The 19,324-nt window shown below is 46.5% G+C and overlaps 1 protein-coding gene across 1 annotated transcript in view; it reads left to right on the top strand.

The window, feature by feature from the left end:
* The window catches only part of FRAS1 (Fraser extracellular matrix complex subunit 1), a 160,385-nt gene that overhangs the window by 65,402 nt on the left and 75,659 nt on the right, over nt 1-19,324 (top strand). The window contains exons 12-19 of the mRNA XM_071744117.1: nt 527-670; nt 970-1,104; nt 10,179-10,322; nt 11,713-11,853; nt 12,298-12,438; nt 13,342-13,515; nt 15,987-16,127; nt 18,956-19,099. Of these exons, the coding sequence (XP_071600218.1) occupies nt 527-670; nt 970-1,104; nt 10,179-10,322; nt 11,713-11,853; nt 12,298-12,438; nt 13,342-13,515; nt 15,987-16,127; nt 18,956-19,099 (1,164 nt within the window). The remainder of the gene's footprint in view (nt 1-526; nt 671-969; nt 1,105-10,178; nt 10,323-11,712; nt 11,854-12,297; nt 12,439-13,341; nt 13,516-15,986; nt 16,128-18,955; nt 19,100-19,324) is intronic.

Below are 19,324 nucleotides of genomic sequence, written 5' to 3'. Positions count from 1 at the left end.
CAACAGTAATCTGTACCTTGGCTTCTGCAGGGCATCTGATAAAATACCTGTGGTCAGGAACTGCTTGCTCTGGTGCTGTGACAAAGCTTTGGACTGGAGGGGAAGTGATCTGCCACCTGTACTCTGACTTGACATGGACACAGGCTTGACTAATTGCAGGGTTTGACTGAAGGAAACTCCAAGTCATGTTTTTTCAGGCCATTTTTCCCTGTTCACTTGAGATTTTTACTGCTGAGAAACCATGTGGACAATAAATACACTTTTAATCAAGCTATTGCTATTTTTCTCAGGGTATTGGAAATTTGAGTCTGTGCAATAAGTGCTCACATACATATAATACAACAATATTATATTTATGCATTTTCATGCAATCTTGGAAAAAAAAAAGCCACCAAACGCTCCGAAACTTAACACACCAGCAGAAATAAGTAATAAATTTTGCTTTGGTTTTGGAGCAGGCATTGTTTTGTGCCTTCCTGGTTTGAAAACACTGCTGATGGTTGTTGCCTTTGTGTCTTTGTGCCAGTTGAGTGCCACCCAGACTGCTTGACCTGCTCTCAGTCCTTTGATCACTGCAACGCCTGCAGAGACACCAGGAGGCAGCTGCAGAATGGGCACTGTGTGGAGACCTGTGGATTGGGCTTCTACCAGGATGGAGGCACTTGCTTAGGTAATTTCTGCAAGGGGTTATACCCTGTGAGGTGCCTGGCTTCTCTGTGGTTTCCTGCATTTTAGTTTGTAGGATCTCAGAGGCCAGGGAGATTGCCAGGCTTTGTTTGGAAAAGCATTCAGGCACATACTGAGCAGTAACCATGGGCAGTTCAGGAGGTTGCAGGTGGAAGCCCCCAGAAAAATGCAAATTCTCAAACTCTTTTATCAGAATGAAGCAAAATTGTCTCCTTTGATCAGAGCAGGGGAAACCTCCATCAGAATTAATACATCTTTCTCCTCTCCTCTGTCTCCTGGAAGCCTGCAATGAAACATGCTCAGCCTGCAGCAATGGATTTGAGTGCTCCTCGTGCCAGACATCCCTGCTGATGGAGAATGGGCAATGTGTGCCTTCCTGTGGGAAGGGCTACTTTCAGGATCAGCTCCTCTGCACAGGTAACTTAAAGAAAAAAAAATAATTGCAAGGTGTTGTGATAGCAAAGCAGCAGGGCAGAAGCTGTGCCCAAGGTATTAGATACACTCCTTTGAGGGATCTGCTGTTGACATAGGTGTTAATGTTCACTCCAGGGTAAAGGGAGGAGTGAACAGAAGAACCAAGTCATACAGTGTGAAATTGATTACTGGTTGGGGAAATAATCATTAAAATTCCTCAGTTCTGTTGGTCTAAACCTCTCTGCCTTCCAACATTGCCTTTTTTCACCACTGTCCTCTTTCAGTTCAGAATTTTTTTGCAGATGTGGCTGTGGTTTTTATGCTGTTAAGGGCACAGAGCAGGATGTATGCACTAATTTTATTAAGGATGTAACACCTTGAACCTGGCAGTCTGATCTGTTGGCTTTTTTTTTGAGTTCAGTGCAAAGTAACTGCAGCTGCTAATGCCCAAAAGGAGATTGAGGTGCACAGAAAATTGCTTGGAGGGATGGGAGATTGCTAGAACTCAGAAAAGCCCCTAGAAAAAAACCTTCTGGAGCTTTCTTTTTTTTTTTTTTTTTGCTTTGTTTTGCCAATCGTTTGCTTCATGTCATCCCCTTGTCCTGAAAACTGGTTGAACTGTTCTCAGGAAGTGTATTTAGAAAAAAAATTGGTAATTCTATAAAACACTGAGATGTGTCTAAGTCAGAAAAAGTGAGAATAAGACTGTGAAGTTACAGTTTTGTCTTTGATGGTATTATGATTGTGCTTTTTGTGAGCTTCCCTTGCTCCTCTGAAACAATTGTATGACTCCCAAACTGTAAGGTAGCTGCTTTTTCATCATGACAGTTTAATTGTTTTCTCCAAAGTTAACACTTTTCTCCTCCTGATGTTGGCCTCTTCAGAAAGCTTCTAATTATTCCTGCAGCTCAGTTCAGTGAAGAGGTGGAGCACAATCTTAACTTCTTGAGCCATTTCTTTGGAACTTGCCCTCCTGCTTAAATACAAAGCTTCTTTTAGGGCTTTTGGCAGATTTCAAGGGAAAGCACTTGAGATTCTAAGCCCAGCTTCCTTTTCTGAAGTGGTTTGCCTTGAAGAGCTGACTGTTTGTATCAAGTTTTGAAAGCCTGAGAAACCTCTGTCCTGCAGCAGTGACTCCAGCCCAGGGCCCCACTGTGCATTTATAAATAGGAAAGAGACCCAGTCCAAAAGGCTTTATAGACTTAAGTATCAAATAATCTTCTACTTAATTTGCTTTTATTTTACTGTTTCCTTTCCACCTGCTCCTTCTGTTTTAATTGGCAGTGGCTGTGCAGTGCTGAAGCAGGAGGGAAAGGCTAATGTTTCATTTTATTACTGGTTTGTAGATCACTGATTCTGCATTCCATCCCAACGTGCAGTCACGCATGCTTGTAGCTGAAAGTTGCTGGGAAAATTTGTTCCTGTTTCCTCAAGGGAATTAAACCAATTTGCTTTAGTTCTGCTTGGCTGCACCTTCTGCATAAAGTCAAACCAGTGCAGAAAGTCTTAAATTTCAGACATGGCCCATAATTCATTGCCATTCACTCTTCTTGCATGTCCTTTTTATTTTTACAAATCTCTAATCTGATTGTCCAGACAAGCTGTAGACACTTCAGAAAGATTTTTCTCATAGTGCTTTTAACATCTGCAATAAGCATGCTCCAAAATCACAAAAAAGATGAACTAGACTGTGTTAATTGCTGTCGTTCCAGTAAACTCCCTCTTGTGGAATTTGCTCTGGAGATTACAGAGACTTCTAAGACCAGGTTTCTTACTCTGTCTTACTGCTGAAACACTCTTGTCTGCAATGTAACAATGAATTAGTCTTTCTTTTTTGTGTCTGTGTGTGTTATAACATCTGGTCTAACTGAATGTATTTGGAATCTTGGAATACAGCTGTTTGATCTCTGCCCTATTTTAATCTTAGCCCAGGTTTGTTTCCTCCTTCCAGCCCTCCAACTGCTTCTGTAAAGTGTTCAAACCCTTATGAGAAAGGAAAGATAAAAGGTTGAGTTATGCAGCAGTGTGCTTGAAGATCATGGATCAGTTCACACCAGGCTTGGAGCAGAGGAGTAGGTGAAGATCTCCACAGGCTGTGGAAACAGTTAAAAACCCCCTTCCCAAAGGCAAAACAAAGGGAAGCAAACCCAGAAGATGTCTGCCTGGTAGAACAGAAGGGCTCAAAGGACTTGCAGTGTTCAGTGCTCTCACTGCATTTTTCTAACTTAATTATTTATGTTTTCAAGCTGATTCAAAAGTCAAGGCAGAACTCAAGTGTTTCTGCTTTCATCTCCCAAAATGCAAACGTTGGCATCTGTAGCTGGGCACGAACAGACCCAGCTCCTGCTGTAGGATTTTTGTTCAAGACCTGTTAATTTTCTCTGCTGTATCCCCACTGCCTTCCCCTGAGAATAATGGACTGAATGTGACTGAGCTGAGCTTGCCCAGCTCCTGGTGGGGAGGGGGATGAGAGGTGGTTCATGGTACCACAGAGAAATTGGAACCCATCTGTGCTTCCCCAAAGCCAAGCTGTGACTTCCTCAAGCCTGGGAATAAGCTGGAACAGGAAATTCCACCTCAACATGAGGAGAAACTTCTCTCCTGTGAGGGTGAGGGAGCCCTGGCCCAGGCTGCCCAGAGAGGGTGTGGAGTCTCCTCTTCTGGAGCTTTTCCAACCCCCCCTGGATGTGTTCTGTGTGTCCTGCCCTGGGGGATCCTGCTGGGGCAGGAGGGTTGGACTGAAAATAGCCAGGAAGGCTGAAAAGAGTTTCCTGGGGATGCTGTCACCTCTGTTGATTTATTTCACACAGCTACTTGGTTGCTGTAGGCAAGGATGTTTTAGCTGACAGTGGGTCATTGCATGCTTCCATTTTTTCCCTGCTTTTGCAGTGGAGCTGGTGCCTGGCTGTTTGGGTAAGGAGCAGCTGCTGAGTCTGCCCATGATCCAGCACTGAAAGGGCCAAAATTTCTGCAGGTTGTGTGTGCATGAGTGTGTCTGAACACAGGGCCTGAAGGGCTTGGGTTTGCTGTCTCATCCTCACAAACCCAAATCCTACATGTTTTGAGGGTTTGTTGCTTACAGCTCCAGCTCTGGCTGCACCATCTGATGGCAAACAGAGGGGAGATGGTGGCTGGGATTTAAGAGGTAGTGGACAAAGCACTCCTGAAGACTTGTGAAAATAAATTGCCCTGTGCCTGTCATTGCAAGCAGGAGTAGTGAAAGATTGGATCTGTAGGAGCATGAATCAGTTTGGGAGTGTTTGTCATCTGGAGACAGGCAGCTGATAGCTCCTGGAGGCACTTGCCACCTTGCATACAGAAATGGCTGGGTCAGGGCAGCCTTGGGGAGCCTGCTCCTGTCCCCAGGGCTTGCAGATCAGAGCAGTCTCTTCCTTCAAGCCTTGGGCTTTTTTTTATCAGCCCACCCGAGGAAATTGCCACCAGTCCTGTTCTTTGAGTCCTCCTCACAGCTTCCAAATGCTAAACGTGGCTGTTGTCCTAAAAATCAGGTTGTGATCTTTCTTCTTTCCATCCTTTCCTCCAAACTCTGCTATTTAGATCCCTTCCTTTTCTGTCCCTTTCTGGCTCAAAGAAACCACTTGGGTCTGGTCTCTGTCTGGTAGCTTGGAGTCCAGAGGATCTGTTTCATAGCAGTTTACCAAAATTCACTGCAGCTTCTCAGAGGGTCTGATGACCTCTAGTAGGTTGAAATCCATCTTGACTCCTCTCACCAGAGCCTTTCATAGCTGAGATGCCACCAAAGTCATCCCCCATTGGGAAAGATGTGCAGTTTGAACACAGCAGCTGCCTCACCTAAAGGCTTAAAAGCTGCTGTGACACCCAGGAGTGGATTTCCAGGGTCTTTGCCAAGAGCCAGAGAACTCTGCAGCCAGCTGGGTGTGTTCAGATGTGGCAACACATTCTGAGGCAGGCTAGCAGCAAGGGGACAGGCTCTGCACTGAGAAGTCTGTAATTGAAAGATCCTGGTGCCCACTCTTTCAAAAAGATGTTGAAATTCAGAGTGAGCTCAAAGAGGAGTGAAACACTCAGGGCTGGAAGGTGAAGTGAGGACAGTTCAGTGCTTGGGAATTTGCAGCATGAACTGCTACTCTGCAGTTAACTTTCCAGTGTAGACATGTCCTGGGAATCCTCCAAGCTGGAATGAGATGCAGCTTTTTTATCAGCAAGGGAAATTATTGAGAGGAGCAGAGAAGTGTGCCCAATCTTTACCTCGGGTTGGGATATTTCATATTTTGTGTGTTGCTATGCAGCCACAATTAGATGTTCTTGATAGTGGTGTCAGCACTTGCTGTAGGAGCTGGGAGAAGGATCCTTTTTGGGTGCAGGATGCCCAGGGTCCTTATGAGACACTCCTCCCACAGGAGTGTTCAGGCACTAGAAGAGTTCTGGCCTTTTGGAGAGATCAAGAATAAAGTGGGGGGGGAAAAATGATGCAGGAAGGTGAGAAAGGGGGAAGCAAGAAGCAAGGCAATAGACGAAGGTGAGAAAAGGGGAAATAGGCAAAGTGGAGAAGAAACACTCTGAAGGGCAAAGGACCATCTCCTGGGCATGAACTCAAATGTCCTGTCCCCTAAAAATTCCCTTTTCTAACCCACTGCAGGTCACATTACATATCTGTATTTCAGTTCCTGATGTATGAGATGGAGGTGATGAGAGTTCCCTGGCTTGGGGAGTGGTGAGAGCCACTAAGATGGGGTGTTTGTCCTCTGCTGTGCAGTGGGAGCCCCCTGAAAGCACAAACAGAGGTGCTCCAGCTCAATAATTTAGAAACCCAAGAGCAGCTGTGGCCTCAAGCAGGCAGCAGCAGCACAGGAACCAGGCACAACAGCAGTGAGCTGGGGGTAAGGGTCAGCACTGGGCTGCTGTAAGCTAAATTTTGGCTGTTTGGGGATTATGAACACTTTCATGTGTTAATGGGGGGAGAATGAATTTGTCTCTCCTTTAAGGGGCTCCTTCTGGCAGGAAGGCATTTGCTTTTTTTGCTGGTCTGTATGTGAATGTCCTCTTCTGTGGGTGAGCTGCTGCTGTGTCTGCTGGCTCCTGCCTTGCACCCAGAATACTCATTTTTTCCTGGGTGGCTGCAGCTCTAGATGTGTTTGGAGATACAGGGCAAGTCCTGGTTTCTCCCATCTGCTGTAGTCTGGGAGCACAAGCATGTGCCTGCCTCATTGTGAAATAATGAGCTTAAGAATATCTTGGGAACATATTTGTGTGTAATCAAGAAAAAAAAGATCTGATAGCTGGAAGGAGTGTGGTTTGAAGAGTTCCTGCAAGCACTGGTGGCACAGGATTTAACCCAAGTCTGCATCACAGGTTCTGTGGGCAGTAACCACTGTGGGCTGAGTTTCCTCCCCAGCTGAACTCACACCATTCCGAGTAAGGTGGCTCATCCAGCAGTTTGGGAGGCAGAATTGATCTCCATATATTTATTAATTTACTTGTAAGATGTCATCATGCTCTAGGATCACTCTGTTCTGCCTACAAGTTTCTGTAGCCAGGCAGAATCACAGAATCACTAAAGTTGGAAAGGACCTCTCAAATCAGCAAGTCTCACCCCAACACCACCATGGCCACTAAACTGTGTCCCCAAGTGCCACATCCATATGGTTTTTGAACACCTCCAGGAATGGTGACTCCACCAGGTCCCTGGGCAGCCTGGCCCTGTGCTGGGCCAGGTGCCACAAGGGGGGGATTTGTGCTGCCTGCATTGCAGGAATGGGATACACTTGAGGAATATCTGAAACATTCCTGTCTACATGAGGCAGAGCTCACCCAGAGAGAAGAGCAGCTGGTACCTCAGCTCAGTGAGAGTTTGCTGACTCCAGGTCTGCTTTTTAAGTAGCATGTTTAAGTAGCATGTCCTGAAATGTCTGTATGCTAATGCACGCAGCATGGGGAATAAGCAAGAAGAGTTAGAGGTCAGTGTACGGGCTAAGGGTTATGATCTGGTAGCGATAACAGAGACATGGTGGGATAGGTCACATGACTGGAATGTGGCCATGGATGGTTATGTGCTTTTCCGGAAAGATAGGGCGGGGAAGAGAGGTGGTGGAGTTGCTCTTTATGTGAGAGAGCAACTAGAATGTGTTGAGTTTTGTGCAGGGGCTGATGAGGGGCAAGTTGAAAGTCTGTGGGTAAGAATTAAGGGGCAGGCTGGTGTGGGCGATACAGTTGTGGGGGTCTACTACAGACCTCCTGATCAAGGCGAGGAGGTTGATGAGGCCTTCTACAGGCAGCTGAAAGCAGCCTCGCAACTTCAGTCCCTAGTCCTCATGGGAGATTTTAACTACCCCGATATCTGCTGGTTGACTCACACAGCCAGCTTTTCACAGTCTAGGAGGTTCCTCCAGTGCATTGATGATAACTTCTTAATGCAAATGGTGGACAAGCCGACTAGAAGAGGAGCGCTGCTGGATCTTGTACTAACCAACAAGGAGGGCCTTGTTGAAGCAGTGGCGGTCAATGGCAGCCTTGGCTGCAGTGATCATGAGATGGTAGAGTTCAGGATCCTGTGTGGAAGGAACAGAATACCCAGTAGGACCAGAACCCTGGACTTCCACAGGGCAAACTTTGGCCTCCTCAATCGACTGTTAAGAGAAATCCCATGGGACAAGGTGTTAGAAGATAAAGGGGCTCAAGATAGCTGGTCAATATTCAAGAACCACTATTTGCAAGCACAGGATCAGAGCATCCCTATGGTTAGAAAATCTAGTAAGGGAGCTAGGAGACCAGCATGGTTAAAAAAGGAACTGCTGGGAAAACTTAAGTGGAAAAGGAAAATCTACAGATCATGGAAGGGGGGGCTGGTCACTTGGGAGGAATATAGGACTGTTGTCAGAGGATGTAGGGAGGCAATTAGGAAAGCTAAGGCGTCCTTGGAACTTAACCTTGCAAGTCGGGTTAAGGATAATAGAAAGGGCTTTTTCAAATACATAGCCAGCAAAACTAACACTAGAGGCAATATTGGCCCACTAAGGAATGAGCTGGGAGCCCTGGTGACAGAGGATATAAAGAAGGCAGAGGTGCTGAACGCCTTCTTTGCCTCTGTCTTTACTCCTGCAGGGTTTCCGCATGAGCCCCAGATTCATTTAACCCCAGAAGTAGTCAAGATAGATGAAGAGTTTGACATAGTAGATGAGGATTGGGTTAGGGATCAGCTGAGTAATCTGGACATCCATAAGTCGATGGGTCCAGATGGAATGCATCCAAGGGTGCTGAGGGAGCTGGCGGAGGTCATTGCTAGGCCACTCTCCATCATCTTCAGTAAATCATGGGTAACAGGAGAGGTGCCTGAGGACTGGAGGATAGCAAATGTCACTCCAGTCTACAAGAAGGGCAAGAAGGAGGACCCGGGTAACTATAGACCGGTCAGCCTCACCTCCATCCCTGGAAAGGTGATGGAACAACTTGTTCTTGTCACTATCTCCAGGCATATCAAGGACATGGGGGTCATCAAGAGCAGTCAGCATGTTTTTATCAAGGGTAAATCATGTTTGACTAACCTCATAGCCTTCTATGAGGAAATTACTAGGTGGATAGATGATGGAAGAGCGGTAGATGTGGTTTATCTTGATTTCAGTAAAGCATTTGACACCGTCTCTCACAGCATCCTTGTAGATAAGTTGATCAAGTATGGGTTTGGTGATCAGGTAGTGAGGTGGGTCAGGAACTGGTTGAAAGGAAGGAGTCAGAGAGTTGTAGTCAATGGGGCAGAATCTGGTTGGAGGTGTGTGACCAGTGGAGTCCCTCAGGGGTCGGTACTGGGACCGGTGTTGTTCAATATCTTCATCAACGACTTGGATGAGGGTATAGAATGTACCCTCAGCAAGTTTGCTGATGACACTAAGCTGGGAGGAGTGGCTGACACACCAGAAGGCTGTGCTGCCATTCAGAGAGACTTAGACAGGCTGGAGAGTTGGGCAGGGAGGAACAAGATGAAATTCAACAAGGGGAAGTGTAGAGTTTTGCATTTGGGGAAGAACAACACGATGTCCCAGTATAGGTTGGGGGCTGACCTGCTGGAGAGCAGTGTAGGTGAAAGAGACCTGGGGGTCCTGGTAGACAAGAGGATGACCATGAGCCAGCAATGTGCCCTTGTGGCCAAGAAGGCCAATGGCATCCTGGGGTGCATTAGAAAGGGTGTGGTTAGTAGGTCAAGAGAGGTTCTCCTCCCCCTCTATTCTGCATTGGTGAGGCCACACCTGGAGTATTGTGTCCAGTTCTGGGCCCCTCAGTTCAAGAAGGACAGGGAAGTGCTTGAAAGAGTCCAGCGCAGAGCTACTAAGATGATTAAGGGAGTGGAACATCTCCCTTATGAGGAAAGGCTGAGGGAGCTGGGTCTCTTTAGTTTGGAGAAAAGGAGACTGAGGGGTGACCTCATCAATGTTTTCAAATATGTAAGGGGTGAGTGTCAGGGAGATGGAGCTAGGCTTTTCTCTATGGTGACCAGTGATAGGACAAGGGGTAATGGGTGTAAATTGGAGCATAGGAGGTTCAAGTTGAATATCAGAAAGAATTTTTTTACTGTAAGGGTGACAGAGCCCTGGAATAGGCTGCCCAGGGGGGTTGTGGAGTCTCCTTCACTGGAGACATTCAAAACCCCCCTGGACACGTTCCTAGGGGATGTACTCTAGGGGGCCCTGCTCTGGCAGGGGGGGTTGGACTAGATGATCTTTCGAGGTCCCTTCCAACCCCTAGGATTCTATGATGATTCTATGTGATGGGATTCCTTCCCATTTCCCCCTGTGCTTGTACAGCCCCCAGCACCAGGATGAACAGAGCTTAACAGTGTTCCCAACACTTCTCCTAGAATGATTACAGCTACAGAAACTGCTCTGATGGATGCTGCATGTCACATTGCACCTACCAAATGAAGCTGAGGCATCTTGGATGAAGATACCAACACAGCATTCACTGCTTTCCTTAAGCAGTGAGTGCCAGTGAACTTCAGGAACAAAGCTGCAAAAAGAATAATAATAAAAAAAAGTTAATGGCTGCAAATTCTTCATTTTAAAGAGATGATTGGAAGTTAATCCTTCTATCTTTCTTTCTTGCAGCTTGTCACGAGTCCTGTTCCTCATGCTGGGGTGCTGCTGAGAACAATTGCTTGTCCTGCAAAGACACCTCACACGTGGTAAAAGCAGGGCTCTGCCTGGCCAGCTGTGGCCAGGGATTTTATACAAAGGATGGAATCTGCAGGGGTAAATACCCATTTTCTTCTTCCAATTGCAAGAAGTAGACTGAGAAATGGTCTGCAAAAAAAGGAATCAATATTTCATTTAGCCATGCAGCAGCTGTGATTTTATTCATGTCTTAAGAAGCCAGATGCACCTTGTGCATAAATATCAGATGAGGAAAGCTGCTGTTTGTAAGATTATTAATTCATTTAAGCTAATCAGATGCTGAAAGATTTAAGGTTTTTTTTCCCTCACTGAACAGCTTGAAAGCCTAACTGGGTTGCTTCTGAGGGCTTGACAAATCTTTTTGTCTGAGGAAAGGAAAATGGCCCCAGCCAGCAGGTTTCTGTAAATGTGATTATAATTCAGCATCACAGTAACTAATACCTGCACAACAGATGAGACATGGGAGCTGGGAAGGTTTGCTGGGAAAAGGAGAAGAGATGACTGGAGGAAATGATAAGACCAAAGTCAAATAATAAAGGGGGAGAAAACCTCAGATAAAGAAAGTATCTAAAATTTGCCACTACCATTCAGGTCAAGCCTGGGTTTCTGCTGGCAGCTCTCTCCAGCTGCTTTGAAGGACTGTCCAGCATAATCAGTAGAAATGACACAGGAGTTTTCTGTCTTCATGCAGGTCTGTCAGCCACACTTAGCTAGAGAGGGCTTAAAGCCTGGAGTGTGTTGACAAAATTGTTGCTATTCCAGCTGCTTCTGAACAGATTTCTCTCTGACCAGTTCCCCTTCAGTCTGGTTGATGTCTGGTGCTCTTAGACAACAGGTCAGTTACATTCAGAACTGACTGCCTGGGAGACTATAGACCATGGGAACTGATCAGAAACATTATCATCTTTGACTTGAGATGCATTTTCACACTTAAAACTTTGACTTGAAGAAAAGGAAGAGGAGGGAATGGCATTTTTTTACTTGACCTTTCCTGCCATCTTTTACTTCCTGACCAGTCAGATAACTGCTGCTCGTTGAACAAAGATATGTAAAGATTTATGAGGTGGTTTTCATGCATGAAATTGCTCAGAATGTTGCTCCCTGTTCACAGGCTGTTGGTGAAGAGGAAAAACATCTTGCATTAGCTGGAGGGGGGTTGTGTCAGGAGCTGGAGGGAGGGCTGGTATAGACCCATTTCTGGTGTTGGTACTTAACTCCTAGTCCTAGATGGGACACAGGTCAGTGAATACCCATCTGCACTCACACACCTACCTCTGGAAATGTCACTGCTTCTTCCAGGGAAGTGCAAAAGGTTACTTCTGCTGGGAGAGGAGTGATGAAAAATGCCTTGCTGACAAAGAAATGACAAGGCATGCTTTGCCTGACTTCATTTTCTCTGTGTGGCCAGGTCTGTGGCTCTCTAGTTCTTTTTAAGTGCATTTCATGATTGAGCTGTTCTCATTGGCAGCTTGTGACCAGTCCTGTGAAACGTGCTATGCAGACCAGCCCAGGTGTTTGACTTGTCCCTCAGAGAAGTTCTTACATGATGGGAAGTGTATTTCAGAGTGCCCTGGAGGGTATTTCCCAAGCAGGAATGGCAGATGCAGAGGTAAGAGGCATATTTGCATGACCTAAGGGCACCCTCCACATGTTGCCATCTTTTCCCCAGATGTTTACCCATGGGGAGGGAACATAAAGAACACAGAAATACGAGTGGGGACCAGGAATTTGATGGTTTTTTTTTTTTTTTCTTTGGCTCACTTGTGATGGATTGTTTTACAGAACCTCTTTGCCTTGTGAAGCACATTAAGACACATTGAGATACTTATTCAAAACACTGTGTGAGTGAGAGTTATTGCTGTTAGAATTTATTAGTACATGTGCACTTCTGCTCTCATTAGCTCACAGAGCTGAATTTCAAGCCAGCTGGGAGGTTTCAGTGGTTGGCTGGAGGAGGTTCTAGTCAGCAACATCTCTTTCCAGCAGGAAAAAAAACAAAACAGAAGAACAAAAATAGGATATTGCAGTTGTGTGTGCTCTGTTTCTTTATCAGCTTGTCACGATTCATGCTCCACGTGTGAGGGACCTCTGGCCACTCAGTGCACCTCCTGCTCCTTTCCTCTGGTCCTGCACCAGGGGCAGTGCCTGCAGGGCTGTGGAGAGGGTTTGTATCGGGATCACAACGTCTGCAAGGGTAAGATATGGACCTGGAGTTCCCCAGCTGCTGTAAACATGGAATCATAGAATCATTTGGGGTAGAAGTCACCTCTAAAGGTCATCTAGACCAACCCCCAAAACCATATCCATTGCCTTTTGTCAGACTGTGCTCAGAGTACCCAAATACCATGCTGATCATTGATCCTCTGCTGAACTGGTCAATTAATAAGTCCTGTGTTGGCCTGCTGATTGTTTTCTACTTTGAGAAAAAGCAGATTTCTTTTCTCAGTTTCTCCATTCAAACCCTCAGAGCGTAGTGATCATGGAGACTTTGCTTTTTACTCTGTGCTCTGGGTCTGTTGCTTCCAAGTTCTTCCTGACACAAGAAGTGGATGAAAATCTACATACACTTAGGAGATTTGCTAGGACTGAGATTTTGTAGCAATGGAAAACCTGAAATTTTGGAAGATGTATGAGCCCTTCATACTCTCATTTCTTGCTGCCTCTCCTGGTGAGGTGGTGTTCACTGGTGCAGTTCCAGGAATTAAAGGAAACTTGTTCTGTTTCTGGCACAAAACTGCACTTGTTCCCAACCTGATTTTTTCGTCAGCTTTATTTGATTGAAGAACTGGTATTTGGGGGGGGGGGATACCTTCTATTGGGGAAAGGTGTCAAAGTGTTTTCTAAAATCCCTGTTCCATGATAGAAGCTACATCCCCTGGTCTGGTTTTGGAACAGATTTCTTAGCTTGTGAGTTGCTGCAAAGTGCACGCTCTTCGCTGGCTCTTGGAGTACCAACCTTTCTGCAGCACTACAAGATGGGGAAAGAGGGATGAACAAGAGGACCTAGAGCAGTTGTTTTCTCCCCTTTTCTGTCTCATATTTCAGACCAGATGTCCTCAGACCTGGGGCTCTCACTGCTCTCTCTCCCTGTGCACAGGGTGCCACCCCTCCTGCCGGACCTGCCTGGGCCCAGGGCCCTCTCGTTGCCTGCAGTGCCGGGTGCCAGAGGATGTTCTGCAGCCTCAGCAACCTGGGGAAGGAGCTGTGTGGGGTCTTTGCCTCTCTCACTGCCAAGCCAGGTTCTATGTGGATAGCACAGGAGTCTGCAGACGTGAGTAGAGGATGGGGAGAGCTCTTTGTAGTACTACTGAGTTATTAAGGTTGGAAAAGATCTCTTAAGATTGTTGACCATGCCCACTAAACCATGTCCCTCAGCATGTTCCAACATCTACACATCTTCTAAATACTTCCAGGGATGGTGACTCCACCACTTCCCTGGGTAGCCTGTTCCAATTCTTTCAGTAGAGGATTTTTTTTCCTAATATCCAGTCTAAACCTCCCCTGGCACAACTCGGGGCCATTTGCTCTCATCCTGTCAGTTGTTACCTGGGAGAAGAGACCAACACCCACCTCACTGCAGCCTCCTTTCAGGGAGTTGTAGAGAAGTGAGTAGGTGTCCCCTCAGCCTCTTTTTCTCCAGACTAAAAAACCCCAGTTCCCTCAGCTGCTCCCCATAAGACTTTGTGTTCAAAGCCTTCAGCACAGGGATGAATGGGATTGTAGGTGTTTAGTATGGGATTGTAGGTGTTCAGGGTGGGATTGTAGGTGTTCAGGGTGGGATTGTAGGTGTTCAGCCTGGGATTGTAGGTGTTCAGGGTGGGATTGTAGGTGTTCAGCAGGGGATTGTAGGTGTTCAGTATGGGATTGTAGGTGTTCAGGGTGGGATTGTAGGTGTTCAGTATGGGACTGTAGGTGTTCAGTATGGGACTGTAGGTGTTCAGCAGGGGATTGTAGGTGTTCAGGGTGGGATTGTAGGTGTTCAGTATGGGACTGTAGGTGTTCAGTATGGGACTGTAGGTGTTCAGCAGGGGATTGTAGGTGTTCAGGGTGGGATTGTAGGTGTTCAGTATGGGATTGTAGGTGTTCAGTATGGGACTGTAGGTGTTCAGCAGGGGATTGTAGGTGTTCAGGGTGGGATTGTAGGTGTTCAGCATGGGACTGTAGGTGTTCAGCATGGGATTGTAGGTGTTCAGGGTGGGATTGTAGGTGTTCAGCATGGGATTGTAGGTGTTCAGGGTGGGATTGTAGGTGTTCAGGGTGGGATTGTAGGTGTTCAGCATGGGATTGTAGGTGTTCAGGGTGATTTTGTACAATGTTTGATTGCTTCCTGCTTTGAGCTCCCATGTCATGAATGTTTCAACTCAGGAACTTCCAGAGTGGCATATACTGGTACTTTTGAAGGAAAATATATTCTACACATTTGTGACTAAAGGACTCAGGTACTTTTTAAAAACCACTGTGTTCAACTCTGGACAACTTAGCTTTCTTTTCCTTGAAGCTGAGAATGTGATTTTTTCCTACTGGCTTACTTTGAAGCAGGATCAAGCCTTAAATCCTTTTCAGAGGATTTCAGAAGACTGAGCTGTCTCCTAAATAGCTCTTGGAGCAGGTCAAGACATCCCACAGCAGTCTTTTCTTTTGAGGAACCTCTTCTGATAGATGGCCTGCAGCACACATGGCAGCACTGCTCCTGAAATACCAAATAGGAAGCATTTCCATGAAGGATAGAGTTTGGAAAAGAGGTCAGCATGGTGTAGGTTGGAGATTTATGTGGTTTCACACCTGTTTGAGAGAAAACTGCTGTGGACTTCAGCAAAGAATATTTACTGGGTGGATCAGCAACCATTCTGAGCCTGCAGCAGCTGGTGTGGATGGCTGTGCAAGAAACTTAGTGCAGGATCTTGAAAATAATGCAGACAGAAGCAGGCTGAGAGGTCAGACTGAACATCTTGTGCCAGCACAGCCCTGACCCTAAGGAGAAATGACACTGTCACAAGTGGCAATGGTTTCCTTCTGTGGAACAGAGGCAGTGACTCTACAGCCCTTAAGTCAAGCAATTGTAATGACAGGAACAGCAATGCTACTGCTGGCTGTTTCCTCCTGCTGAAAAAAACCCCAAACATTCTCTGAAAGTGGACGTACCATTTATCTTGATTTTATTGCTCAACTCAACTCAATGGAAAGAGCTTGTATCAGCTCAGTTTTTCTTGCCTTGGGAGATCTCAAAAAAAAGAAGTGGCCTGTTTTTTGGTAGAATGATGCTGTCTTTAGGAGTGACCCCCACAGACCATAGAGTATCCAGTGCTTTGAACTGGTTCCTGAAGGCACTGGTGGAGAGCCTGCAGTCCAGGCTGTTCCTTGGCAAGTAATGGGTTTTTCTTGGAGTGGGGTGATAGTGGAAGATGATTCCAGAACCTGGGAAGCTTGCAGAACCCCAGCTCTCTTACAGGGAGGAGGACTGCATTGAGAGGCACTGTGCATCTCAGCTTTCTGTTTCAGGAATGCATTGTGTGGCTGCAAAGAAATATCTAATGTGCAGAAATCTGGGGTTTGTGTGCCCCTTGTGCTGCACAGCCTCTGCACTCCAGCCCTTTCTACCTTTCATGAGAATCCTGGAGAGGAGAAACCTTCCTATCCTCACTGGGGAGAAAGCAACCCAGCCATACCCTGAACAGTAACAATCAAGGTGAGCTACAACTAATTTGGCTCTCTCTGACTTCTTGGTCTTTTTTCTTTCTGCAGAGTGCCACTCCTCTTGTGCAGGCTGCTTGGGGAGCACAGCCCAGGAGTGTACAGCTTGTCCTGCTCCCCATGTCCTGCTGGGAGGCAGATGCCTCTCAGAGTGCCCAGAGGGGCTCTTCAGGCACAGAGATCACTGCTATGGTGAGTGCACAGTGCAGGCACCTGCAACTTTTACTGCATGCACCTTTCCTAATGCTTTTCTCAGTGTAATTAGAGATGCTGCCAGATTTACATGAGGCTATTTAAGTGTTTTCCTGGGAGAATAGGATAGTCCATTTTCAGGGAATGAAATCTCCTCCTAATGGGAGTGAGGTGTTCACATTGAATCATAAATTCTAATCAGGTTTGCTCCTCTGGGCTGTTCCCCTGAAGGTATTTTGTGTTTCATTTCTGTAGGCTTGGATGATGTTCTTAGCCAGTGTGCTGGGGCAAAAAGAGGTTCTTTACTGGACAACACCACAAAATGATCTCCTTTTATTAGGCTAGATATTGGCCAGGTGAATTAGCTTTACTTTTAATCCACTCATGGCTATAGGGCTGGGCTCAGAAAGAAGGAATTCTGCAGATACAGGAGAAAAGCCATGACATCTCTGAGTGGTAGTGGGGACAGCATTTTTTTATTCATGTCTCTACCTAGCCCAGCAGTCAGCAAGTGGCCTTTGTCCAGCTGGTTTCATCTCCTCCAAGCAGCTGACTGTGGCTACTGACCTCCTGACTGACTGCAGGGGTTAAACCCTTTTTGCCAGGTGCAGAAAAGGGTGGCCTTTGGGGTATGCCCTGTATTATGGGCTGCTAAGTACAATGGGCAAGGAATTGCAAACGTTTGAAATCTCGTTAGGCCCTTCAAGGTCATCTGAAAATTATCTGCTGTTTCATAGTAGCTTCACTGGGTCAGGCATCCATGTGTGTCTCCTGGCAATAGGAAAAATTTACTGGTTGCTTCCCTGGGAGGCATCAAGTTCAGAGAGAGAGAAACCTTCTGAAGCCCACTGCTCTGTTTAGTCAATTTATTCCCCAAGGAGCAACTCTATAAAAGCATTTATGTGGCATTGTAAAGATCCCTCAATTCTAAGCTGCCACCTTAGAGCTGAGGTAACTGCTGAATGCTGCATTTTATGGAGTCTGAGGCTTCTGTAAATGCCTCAGAGACAGAGTTCCAGCATCAGGAAAGTGGGATCTTTCTGTATGCTGCCAGCTGCCATCTCCTGCAGTTCGTGAGCAGCCAAGCTGAGTTAATAGAGGTGTGTCTGGAATATGGATCCTGCCTGATCCTGCCTGGTCCATCCTGGTTGAACACCAGGTTGTCAGGGTTTAACACTGGCCTGGCAATTAAACCGAGTACCAGAGGCTCTCTATTAATCTCTCTCTCCTCCCTGATAAGAAAGGAGAGAGAATAAGGGAGAGAGACTGATGGGTTGGAAACTAAACTACACAACTTTAATGAAACAGTAATGATAAATAGGAAAAATTAATAAATATATACAAATATACAAGAAAATGGATACCACATTCCTCCCCCCTTTCCCCCAGTAGCTCTCACGTCACCACCGAGGCTGCAGGGCAGCTCTGGGAAAGTCCAGGCTGGACTCCTGGAGTTGGCAGCAGTTGGGAACTGGAGGCAGGAACACACAGATCCAGGCTGGAATGGATCAGAACCACAGGCAGACAAACGGACGGGATCCTTCCAGGGTGCCGGGGTGAAGGAAAGGGAAGCAGGAAAGGCAGGAAGGGCAGGAAGCAGGAAGCTGGAAGCAGGAAATCTGGCTTGGCCCTCGTGATCCCTCAAATTTATCCTGAGGATGAGGTGTATGGGATGGAATACTCTGTTTGGTCAGTTCTGGCATCTATCTTGTCCCTTCCTCCCCAAAGGAGGGATGCAGGTGGGACCTCTATGTTTTCCTCAGAGCTGAGCAGTGTCCTTGGCTCTGCACACCAGTCTCTAGCAGTAACTCTAAACATCAAGTGTTATCAGTCCTAGAAACACACACTGTCTGAGAAACTTGCTGTTAATTTCAGCAAGTGCAACTACTTACAAGAGACTTAGCTAAAAGCAAAAGTACAAGACAGAAAATCACCTTTATCCTGGCCCAAACCAGGACACAGGTGCATGAGGGTGCTCTCTGGGGAGCTGGTGGCACAAGACATGTTGGGTCTCAACCACTGGAGCCTGGTGCTGCCCAACCAACCAGGGCAGCCAGGGTTGTGTGGAGCCTGAGGGAGCCCTGAGCTGGGAGATTTTTGAAGTCGTGGGCTTTTATTCAGAGGAGAGCTTTACAGGTACTTTTGTTTAAGAGTTTTCTTACAGCTTGTTAGCCATAGCATTCCTGTCTCTCTCAGATCTGGAGCATGGGAATCCTGGAAGTAGAGCATCTGTCTTGAAAGGTGGAAGGACACAAAAGCAGTCAGAGCAAAGTATTTTTGAGCAGTCTTAACCACTTTCTCTGCAATCTCTTTTGTTGAGTTTTAGCAGACAGAATAGCTGATGGGCTGGCAGGGCATTCAGGTTTGATGGGTTTCAGTTTGGGAGGGCTTTGTACAGATACCATTCCTGGCTTTCTCACTCATGGATATCAAACTGGTGCCTCTGTTGATGATCAGACAATCCCAAGATGTTTGATTTCTCTCTCCTATGCATCCCACTCTTTCATGTGCACGAGCACATGCAGAAGGGAGGAATAAAAGGGCCAGAGATTTTCTCTTTTGGATAGAGCTCTACCTTGATTAATGCAGGCAACAGATCACCTTTTTAAACTGGCAACTCATTTCTCAGCTTGTTTATTTCAAAACGAGGATACAAGAGCCTTCCAAACCCCAACTCTGCAGTCACTGATGCTGTGAGATCCTTTTATGTCCTTGCTTTATAGCAGCAAATAATTACTACAGGGGCTGGGGGAAGGGGGAGTATAAAGAGGGCTGTGTACCAAGAGCCTAACAACAGGTGTTGATTTTTATTTTTTATTTTTATCCAGCTTGCCATCCCTCCTGCAAGACATGCCATGGCCCATCTGATTTGGAGTGCTCAGCCTGCCACCCCCATGCCACTCTGGCTGGTGGCAAGTGCAGGACTAGCTGCAAGGGAGAGCAGTATCTCAACCTGGTGGGATACTGTGTGGGTGAGTAAGAGGAGATGGCCTGGGTCATCTGTGGTCTTTTCTGGGGCATTAACCAGCTCCTTGAGCACAAATCATGGAGAAATCCAAGTGCCTGGTAGGAGGAAGATGTTAGAGATGAAAATACCCTGAGGAAATTCCAGTGTACAGCAAAGCCTGGGGGAGCCAGAGCCAGGCAAGCTGCTTGAGTCCTGCCCAGAGCTTCAATGAAGTGAGTTAAGGAAACAT

Source organism: Heliangelus exortis, chromosome 4, assembly GCF_036169615.1.
Source record: "Heliangelus exortis chromosome 4, bHelExo1.hap1, whole genome shotgun sequence".
Lineage (NCBI taxonomy): Eukaryota > Metazoa > Chordata > Aves > Apodiformes > Trochilidae > Heliangelus > Heliangelus exortis.
This window is presented reverse-complemented; position numbering and strand designations above follow the sequence as displayed.